Source organism: Dysidea avara, chromosome 4 (genome assembly GCF_963678975.1).
Source record: "Dysidea avara chromosome 4, odDysAvar1.4, whole genome shotgun sequence".
In the NCBI taxonomy this organism is placed as follows: Eukaryota; Metazoa; Porifera; class Demospongiae; order Dictyoceratida; family Dysideidae; genus Dysidea; species Dysidea avara.
This window is the reverse complement of record NC_089275.1, coordinates 17455761-17466691: the sequence shown is the minus strand read 5'-3', so window position 1 is coordinate 17466691 and position 10931 is coordinate 17455761. Positions and strand designations below refer to the sequence as shown.

The window sequence follows — 10931 nt, the reverse complement described above, 5'->3', positions numbered from 1 at the left end:
TTGAAGCACAATGAAAGTTCTGCATGGTTGCCACTAGCACAAATAACTATCGAAGAACTGCACAATTATTGCTGTTTATTATTACATGCTGTATTTACTACAGAACATGCACACATGTACTACATTGTTAATGAAATACTTATAACAAACCTAAAAATCACCGTGGTTCTAATAATCTATTTAGCTAATAGCTGGACTCAGCAAAACTATATACTCTCTCCATATCCTTCAGGACTCATAGATGTGAAGCCACCATCAACTGGCAAATCTGTACCCGTGATGTAAGAAGCATCTTGACTGAGTAGGAAGCAGATGGCACTGGCTACTTCACTCGCCTCACAGAATCTTCTCAGCATATGATAGTTTGCACATATTGGCTCCCATTTTTCTCTACCTCCATCTTCAGCAGCAAGTTTCATCACTATTGGTGTCCACACCCAGCCAGGGCTGATGGAATTTACTCTTATGCCATCAATAGATAGATCCAAAGCCATACACTTTGTAATACTTATAATGGCACCCTTGCTAGCTGAATATGCCCAACGATCTTTTAATGATCGGTGAGCTGCAGCACTGGAAATATTTACCACTGACTTATCAACTCCTTTCATCTCTTTCATGTATGGATAGCAAGCCTGTACCATGTTAGCAAAGCCGACTACGTTTACACCAAAAGAGTTATCCCAGTCTTCCTTATCTGTTGTGATTCCTTTGAAGGAAAAGAATGCAGCACTGTTGACCAGGAAGTGTACAAGCCCATTGTTATTATCTGCAACTTTCTTCACTGCTGCTACACATTGATCCTTGTCTGAAATATCCACCTCATAAAAGGTCACATTCATTCCTTGTAAACTAAACTCTTCAACAGCCTACAGAGATGGAGAAAACTTAGCTAGTAATATCATTAGTTAATTTTTATCAACAAGGTTAGCTAATAGCCGTACTTTTTACAAGTAAAAATAGTTTAATATTATGATCTTAGAGTTATACCAAACAGCACTCAATTATTTAGTGTATTTCACTAAGATTTCTAAAAAATACGTAAGTAAATATGGATGGATGGAGAACAATAATACCATTAAGCAAGCTGACATGTAATGTATTTCTGATACAAGAATGCTCCTTCTTAAGATCAAACCTAGGATTGTGCCAATAATTTTGAGCATAAGAAATAAGCATCAATGACAATTTTCAAGATTTTTAATTAAATGAAACCCAGAGGTTTAAGACATGAGATCTACTAACTACAATAGAGACTCTGTACACATGTATACACAACTAATACATTTGCCATACTCATACTTTCTCTCCTGCTGACTTGTCGATATCAAAGATAGCAACGCTTGTTCCTTCTTGAGCCAGTTGTTCTACTGTTGCTAATCCAATCCCCGAAGCTCCTCCAGTGACTATTGCTACCTTGCCACCAAATCTTGGTGAACTATAGTCTGTCTTCTTCTTTTTTGCTTCAGGTGTAGCAGACATTTTTTCTTTCCAGAACTGCCTTGGAATTTTATGTGTTCAATCCAAAACTAGACAATATTTATACTATAGTACTGACACCATGATATGCAATGTATAGTGGTAAAATCAATAGTAAAATGGAAAAGGTCAAATCAAGTATATGCTCAAGTAAAACAATAGGATGGTCTTATTATGAGGCCATGACTAGGATCTAAGTAAATTCAACACACTCATACATGTGGCCTTTGTAAACTCAGTCTGGTCTTTGTAGCAAGATGGTCATAAAGAGGTGGCTACAAAGTAAGGTATCATACATGTATAATGAAGATTATTTCCATTTTCCATGTTTTGCTTCCATTTCCATTCTTTCCAATGGTCCAACATGCTTAGTGTACTTGCATACAAGACTAGTTATGTTACTTATGCATGTCAACCAACTAGCTATACACCTCATTTTTGAGCCCCATGCATCATAAAGCTTTGTCCCTGTTAGTATGTGAAATCTTGGATTTTCCCCTACCTACCTCAACAGGTGTTGGCTGGCATAACAATAATAAATGGCAATAACCATTAGGCCAGATTGCTAGCTAGTTTCTTATCAGCCACCTCCTCAGCTTTGATGTGTGTGGGTGGTCATTTTTCATCAGCCACCTGTCACTACAAGTATAATCAAAGGCCTACTTAAAGCTTATGCTTACACTTTACCCGTAGCTGAAAATGATGGCTAGTTTGTCTAAACATCGAGATGCCAGTGCACATGATCAATTATAGCAGTAATGAATGTGGAGGCAGCGGTGATGCAAAACTATAAATCAAAAAAAAATGTAGCTAATAGTTTAGCCAGGAAAATTTGGCTTGAAAAGCTGCCAATCTTACAGTGGAAATGGACCGCCCACTCGCATGCAAATTAGTGTGGCGGCACCCGTCCATTCACAAAAACAGGTCACACCAATCAGATTGTGTTGTTGGTAATGACTAAAATTAATATTTGCGATGTTCGTTTTGGAGTTACCTTAGATACTGTAAAAGCTACATAATGCATGAAAGAGTTTGTCATGAAGTTTTGTGAAGATGTGATATGTTTGAGGTTGCTTGTAGTCGCCAATAGGATGCTCTTTTACACCTTACAAATCATGCTTATTCTTTGACCAGCTGCAAAATTCTAGCTTGACTTTTGACTTTCACTTTGACCGAGGATGAAGATCAGAGTACAGGGTATATTAAAGTGCCATCCCCTTGAATCGAGACGCCAACTTCTAGTCTCGTGCCCAGACCGCTTTTTTCTTTGTGTGGGGGCGGAGAAAAAAGAAAAACAAAAAGAAAAAAAAGCGGTCTGGGCACGAGACTAGCAAACTTTATTGTCTCTCGTGACTGCGAAAGTATCTGCTGGCTAATAATGCTCAGCTCAATTCTCATTAAGCCTATTGGCTGAAGTAGCTAGTTAGTGGCTACCATGCAGCCTAACCCGACCATCAAGTCAGGGCTCATCGCCGTCAGACCGGACTTTTAAAATTTATTTCTTGACTCCTCGAGGACTCATTGTTTGAAATACACCATGCAGTATACCACACATGTAGATATGTACAAGTGCAATAGAAATTACCTTGTGCTGTGTGGTTAGCTAGCCCGTTCTCAGCTCGCTGTGACACTGCTCCGTTAGAAAAATTTGAAAACAAGCGGTTTGCGTGATGTCACGTTTTTATTGACGTCATCGTGCAGTCCCAAACGGAACTGGTATATGTACACTGAACATGTAGACCATTAATGTATCAGTAAAAGGAATAAAGTAAACAGGCGACTCAGTTGTTTCATTTAACCATTACAACATGTGATCATGTCTTTTTTGTCATGGGAACTAAAAAAATGACTAGCTAGCTATGTCAATTGTTCGGAAGTGGCTAGTGAAGTCAGTTCAATAGCCAGTACGGCTTATTGAACTGACTTTCTGTTCAGTATCCACTGCCTTCATATATATATAGCGCCCTAAGGGATGCAAATAATAAACATTATCATGACTGGGAAGGTTTACTTGGAACAGCTAGTACATACTTAATAAAAGAGTACATACTTTTGCGCAACTTTCAGCTCTTAGTAAGCATTTAATTGGCATTATGATGTAAGTTATAGAATACAAATATTCTGTTCCACTACTGCGATATGATCTGTAGAGTAATGGGGTGCAGTTTGTGCCCACATGTCCTGTTTTCGCAGGCCCGGTCACATTTATGTACTGTGATTTTGTAATTATAGTAAATCATGTAATAGGCCATGTGTGAGATGCATGCGTGTAATTATAGTACATGATGTAATAGGTATGTAAGAAATGTTTGTGTGTAAATAGAGAGGGAGAACAATGTGATTGCGCATGGAATATGTGTTTGATTTTAAATCAGTTGTAATCTCATCTATGTAGAACTCTATAATGTGACACTACACACACAATTTTGAGGCTAAGAAGACTAGTTATGTGTCTTTCAGCTCAATGAAGGCAGCAAAATATACCTTTTAGAAGGCTTGCTATCTGTAATCTTCATAGCCGGTAACAATTAACCTGAAAGTAATCTCAGCAAACTCAACTATAGTGGATGAGAACCAAGCGAGCATACATTTACAGTAACATTTATTTGGAGTGGCCTAGAAGAGGAACATTGTGTGATCATGATGTTAGGACAGGGGAGGTTATAACAGTGCATATATATACTTGTGAATCTCCCACCATGTAACAAACTTTAGTTACTGCATTTATAATTATTGTTCATTTTTTACAGTGTAGTGTGAGTAGTAACCATAGTAACTGTCTGCTGTCCAAGTAAATGTGCACGTGACCAATGGACAGGACAATTGTAAATAAGTTGAATGTACTGTACTTTAGCATTATTTAGAACTGCTGTGAGCAACTAGCTATAGCTACCTTAAGTGGAACAGATAATAATATGTAGCTACTATGCAAGGAGCATACTATAGCATTACAGTGCCACTAATGCGATTCTGAGCATAAGTAATATATATTACTGCAATAAAGTGGCCCATTAAATAAAACAATGCCCATTTAAATAAATGTGAAGCCAGTTTTAGGTGGAGGAGCTGATTACAAGTTGAACTGCATGAACAGCTAATAATCAAAAGCGGACTTTTCTCAAGAGCCAGAGAATTAACACTTCAGCCAACCAGATGATTATATCTAAAGTGGTGACAGTAAAATTGTCAACAACAGACATGTGTGCATGTTTGGCTGGGAAAGGGCTGTAATATATAGTGCACAATATGGCTTCCCCATAGGAAATGTATGGATTGAATGTGCTAAGCATTTCAATGAAAACATTTTGAAAATTTTTAGTGGCCAAGCAGTGCTACAAATGAGCAAAATTTCAGGTTCATGTGTAATTGCATCTGTGAATTATGCACCTATCAATATTAAACCCCACTACCCCCCTCCCAGGCGTACACGGGGGAATAGTGGGGGATTTGATCCGATTTGACCTTTAAAATCGCCCCACTAGTGGGGCATTTGACTGTTCAAAAATTTTAGCACTAGCTTGACTTTATAAGCTATGCATGCACTTCTTGCTCTAATAACCTACTTTCCCAAAGTACACTAAGTGGGGATTTGACTACTCGTCATGCCCCACGGGTGGGGAATTTGATGTTTGAAAAAGTCAAATCCCCACCTTTCTCCCACCCTTGCCCGGGAGAGGGGTGGTGGGGCATAATATTGATAGGTGCCGCCGCATTATTAAATGTTTTTGGGGATCCAGCTCAGTGTGTACATGCTATAGGGTGTGTATAATTCTTGATTCAACATACTTTCAGCATATACATGTCCTACTGCCCTGGTGACCTCTACTCCTTTAGCTTAGCAACTTAGTGTATGTTGTAGGTCTACATCAGTCTTCCCTGCATGATTTGCAGGTCCTGCGAGGGGCAGGGCCCATGACATCATGCATGGCTGGCTTTGTGCACCTGGCACATACGCTCTGCAGGTTGAAAAATATTGTCAGCATTCATTCAATAGTATCACCACTTAGGAGCATACCACTGATATATTTTATGCATGGTACTGTACAAATTAAAGAACATGTATAGTGTGTGGGTTGTGGCTACAGACCACATCTTCTGCATGGTAGAGACAGCCACTATTGTCTTATTACTTAACCAATGGCACTCCCTAGTGATTATGGGAATAATATTATTCTCTATTAATTTTTTTGTAAGATCAAGGAGCAGGCTGTAAATTCTCCCAAAACACCTTAAAAGAGATAATGTCCATACCCATTGGTAAATGTACTTGCAAATTTACAGATTGACATTCAGCACTGAAAAAACAGACTCTGAGTGCATAATGATACCAAACATATGAATACAAAATTAATATTTGGTTCTGAATAGCTGAAATCAGAATAATACTGTACATGTAAGACATAGAGTGTATTTAGAATTCAACTCCACCTTTTCAAACACAGTTTCTGTAACAACTTTAAGCAGGCTGTAGGACCAGGTGTCCTACAGACCTTCAGCACTTGTGCTGTAAAGCATTATTAAAAAAATAAATAAAAAGCCAAGAACCATACATTGCAGTATACATCTCCCAATCAGACATTAATACACTGATGCATATGGACTATGCTAAAGGTGCCACTGTGATTAAGTTTTATTACAAATGTACCTAACAAAGCTTTGGAGGTTTTGTAACTTTTGAAGGTGGTTTTACCCCTCCAAAGCTTTTTAACCATGGATACAGGCATGTATAATCAGTGAAAGCCCTCAAACATGCAATCAACCTTGAGAAATGCACACTGCAGTGGTGTTTTAACTGTACAGCATTCTGGACAGAAGGCATCCTATAATATTTATGTGACAAATTCAGTCCTCTGTTGTTCATTGTCTCCATCTCAGTGTTACAGGCATGTGGAGTTGGAAAAGAAAAGGATGCATTAGAGAGGTAAGGAAGTTGGAACATGGAGCTTTTACTCTCTTAGTGTTTTCATGCACTGAAGAAGTGGGTATAACGAAATGTTGACTAATTATGTATTGCAGCAAAAACATGCTCCCTCCTCCAAGGCCTGGTGGTCAGCCAGCTGGAGGCACTCTTTGCTGTGGAAAGGTGCAAATACCAGGCATGCTGAACGTCCAAGTGGGTAGTTATGCAAGCTGGAAGACTGTTCTGAATTGCAACCTTATAAGAGTAATGAGTAGCTGTTCAGCCTTTGTACCAGAAACCTTTACATCAGAGGAGCTACGTAATATCCTGAAATTGGACAGTAATGTGATGCTGCAGAAGGTGAAAATTACAAAGTAAGCAAATGAACACAAAACAAACAACAAAATAATTTAACATTTTAATTAAATAAAAGAAAAAAGTTTTTGTCTTGTTCAAACATCGGACAGAGAAGCAAACTACGGCTTCCCAATGCTGTGATGATAGAAACTTGTCAAGGGTCTGGTGAGGTGGAAGGGCAAGCAGTTTGTAAACTGTAATCTTTCCCTCCACCAAGTGCACTTGGAATGTGAATTTTCCCCTGTGGTAATTTTCCCCTGTGGTATGAAGGTCATAAACTAGCTGCATACTTGTAAAAACGAAACAAAAGGCATGAACGCACTACTCCTAAATATGCTCACACACCTTACGAATACCTCTAACGTTTAAGCAGGTAGCAAAATGTATTTAAAACCATATACCTAATGTGAACATTCGATTGTGGTATTCAACTATATCCAGAACCGTTGGGTTAGTTGGTATCATGGTCATCTCGCTTGGTATATCTATGCCCTGCCGGATTATCGATATGGTGGAAATACCAATCACTGTATAGACTAGAGCTCGATGTGTAAGACAGTAACAACGTAGCGCGTGACCCGGCCAGACTTTCTCCCCGTACCGAATGACAGAGAATTAAAGTGATCTGGCCACGCGACCGACAAGACTAGTAACAGCGACGATTAGTGCACAAGGGATCATGTGTGATGGTGATTCCATTATGAACTGTCGAAGCTCACTCGTTACAATTCAGTTGTGCGAGAGACACTACACTGAATCGGCCGGCCAAGGAAACTCAGTCAGTGATGGTTGTTGTCTCTCATTTTCCGGGCTCCGTCATTTCCACCTTCACCCTATCGCCTCAGTTTCGGCTATTCAATTCATGTGCACACGATTTTGATGCTAAAAAGACTGGTTATGTGTCTTTCAGTTCAATGAAGGCAGCAAAATATGCGGCCTTTTAGAAGGCTAGCTACATCTAATCTTCATAATATAGCTAGTAACAATTAACCTAAAAGTAATCTCAGCAAACTCAACTTTAGTGGATGAGAACCAAGCGAGCATACATTTACTGTGCATTCTAGCTACATACTCTTGTGCAGTAGTCAATAGAATCTATGGTGCTACTGAGGGAGACATAGGATCACGTCCTAGCTTAAGATGCCAACAAGCATGCAATGTATCAGAGGAACCCGTCACCACAATAATTTAATACATATATAATAATAGAGCACCTGTGGACTTTTTGTTTGTTTGCTGCTAGTCATGCAAGAGGTAAAAGCATTCACGAGTGTGGATATAACATTAGAGTCTATGCATGTACTTTTTTTGTTGGTGTTATGATGACAACGTTTCAGCATTCGAAAATAAGTAATTTTACTAGCTGCTCTTACCGTTCTGTTAATATCAGGGACCAACATGCCCTCATGACAATCTCATGATAAAACTACGTAGTACTGCCAGCTACCATAAAGCCACCCCATCAAAGCCTGATTATTACTTGAAATACATCCTCGACTAAATTTCACCCGAGTCTAAAAATTCTACTACTTAAAATCAGAGATGCATGGTTGTTCCTACCCCTCAGTTTACATTGAATATACTTATGCATGGCTTGCACCACTTGACTCAGCTCACTTTTGGATACCATTATAGACACTATTATTATTTAGTCTATACATAGCTGCATCATGTACATCTGAAGTCAAAAACTATTGTGATTTGACTGTACTTCACTACATATAACATTATGCTTCTTTTGTGCATCCCATTATGTATAGATAGTGGACGTATGCATTTTGCTACTGGCCCATGCAAGAAAGTACCATCAGTTGGCAGATCTGAACCCACGGCCATGATGTACGCATAACAAGCATACTGACTAAGATTAAACTCAATAAACTGTCTCACATGTGAGACAGTTTATTGAGTTTAATCTGCAGAAATTTTAAAGATTCCCTCAATTGGCTCCATTTATCCGTACACAGTTACACTATGGTTATGGTATTTTAGTGGGGTCTGCATATGCAACCAAATAATTATGATTCTGTGTGGCCATTAATTGTAAACTAAGCAAGACAATTAAAATTTACACAGATAAGTAACTACAGTATGCGTATGACAATGGCTGCATATATACATGAGGTTTACTTTGTCCCATGTTGTTATACTGGATGTTGAATGAAAGTTGAAACTCCCACCATGTAACAATTTTAAGCTACTGTAATGTAACTGAACTAAAAATTATTATTTAGTTTTACCATGAATGTGAACTAATTATTATTATTTTAGTTTTGCTGTGGAATTTTATTAGAGGTGTATACAGATACTGAAATCGGTACCGGGTGCCGATACCAGTGATGGTTGAAGATACAGGGGGTGATTGCCGACTGGTGGTATCTGCAACTTTAATTTGTATTACCAATAGCACTGATCCAATATTGATACCGACTGCTAACTGAGCTTCCAGTGGCAAATGAGGTTATTACTTGGTAACAAATAAAAAAAAATGTTTTTACTCTTTTCCAAGTATTGCTACCATTGCTCTGGGGTGGATAAGGATTTGCTAAGGAGTGGCACACTGGTAGAAGTGATTGCAGAGTGTGCACAGCACACTACAAAATGTGAGCTTTCTGGTGGGGGGGGGGGGGGGAAGGTGGTTTAGGGGAAAATTTGAAAAATTAATGTTCTGAGATTGAATTTGGTGACAACGTTAATTTGATTGAATCAACACGGAATAGCATAGCTACTAAGTTAAAAACAATTAACAACAACAGAATTAGGGCACTGTAAAGGCCTAGGCTGTTTCCCAAGGAAATTTTTAAAATTAACATTCTGAGATTGGATTTAATTATTTAGTGGCAATTTTGACTGAAATTTGCTGAGTCGAGCTAACACTGGAAGTATCAATGCTAATAGTAGCTATAATACTGAACTAGAAAACAGAATTAGCTAGTACAGCATAAGGTTTCTTCAAGGAAATTTTGAAAAACAACCTTCTGATATTGAATTTGATGAGACTATAATGTGTAATATTTATGAAAATTCCATGCTGGAAGCATGAATACTACTGAGCTGGTAGTAGCTATAAAGGTTATAAGGAAATTTTGAAAAATTGACCTTTTGAGAATGATTTTGGTGCTATTAAGTTGAAAAATTTTATTGAATATTCACAAGCTACAAAACAGAATTAGCATAAGGTCCCCTGCACAAGCAATTCAAAATATTTAAACATAATAGATAATCCTGGCCTGGCATGTGATATGCAGCTGCATGAATTTTCACCTCCAGAGAATTTTTAGTCCCTAGGGTGTGGATAGAGTCAATAACTCAATTTAGAACAGGTGCATGTTTAGTTGTATAAAATGACAAACTAATTATGTAAATGACTGTTCTATTAGAGTATCTTGATTTCTAAATGTCAAGGGGGCTCTAACCCACCTATAGTTCCCCTTGTGCTATGCCCATATGGGTAGCAATTGGCTAGACAGATTTATTGTATCATAAAAATGTTTGAATTATGTCTAAGATGCCTAGCTATATTCAATGAGCAACCCCACATCCACCCCTGGTCTATTTTAATAAATTAGTACATGGCATGGACATTATTTTACTTAATCACAAAACACTGCAATTTTCACAAACTAACCTGCAGAACTAATTCACAGTGCTTTTGTTTCATTGTAACACTAATGTAATGAAGGTTAATGGCTGTCAAGACATCTAAATAGCTCAGAGCGTTCCCTTCCAAATATTCCTCATTCAATTCGCCATAGAAAAGGTGATTTTCAACCGTAAAATGAAGCACTTAACTTTCCTCTGATTTCCTTCTGCTATAACTCATCTTAATTGCTATTCACTGCTCTTTCCAAATCTGGTCCAGAATCTGAGGTATCTATCACGTATTGCAGGTTATTGCGCCTATTATTGCATACCCCAAAATTCCCAATGCAAAATGTATGGGGAAATTTGCTACACCCGGCTGGTTTAGGCCATTTAGATGTACCAAAATTTCTGTGAATTGAATTTAGCAAATGTCCGCAAACTTCTTGATATGATTGGTAGTAATGTACAGTTGAAAATACCCACATGAATTGCAGTGCCACTTATGCAGCTCTGAATAGAGTACACTGTAAATGAATTTACATGGCAACGTTTCACTGGAGGTGCAGATTAGAATAATGTGTATGATTCTTAATGACAGTACATGTGTTCC

General features: G+C 38.2%; 1 protein-coding gene across 1 annotated transcript; it reads right to left on the bottom strand.

Moving 5' to 3' along the window:
* Nucleotides 1–3158, bottom strand: LOC136252885 (3-oxoacyl-[acyl-carrier-protein] reductase FabG-like). The gene is made up of 3 exons (XM_066045465.1): nucleotides 3065–3158; nucleotides 1303–1529; nucleotides 1–869 (listed from the first exon to the last, which is right to left on the bottom strand). Exons 2-3 carry the CDS (start codon nucleotides 1480–1482, stop codon nucleotides 207–209), a joined length of 843 nt encoding a protein of 280 aa, XP_065901537.1. The 5' UTR covers nucleotides 1483–1529; nucleotides 3065–3158; the 3' UTR covers nucleotides 1–206.
* Nucleotides 3159–10931: the final 7773 nt, after the last annotated feature.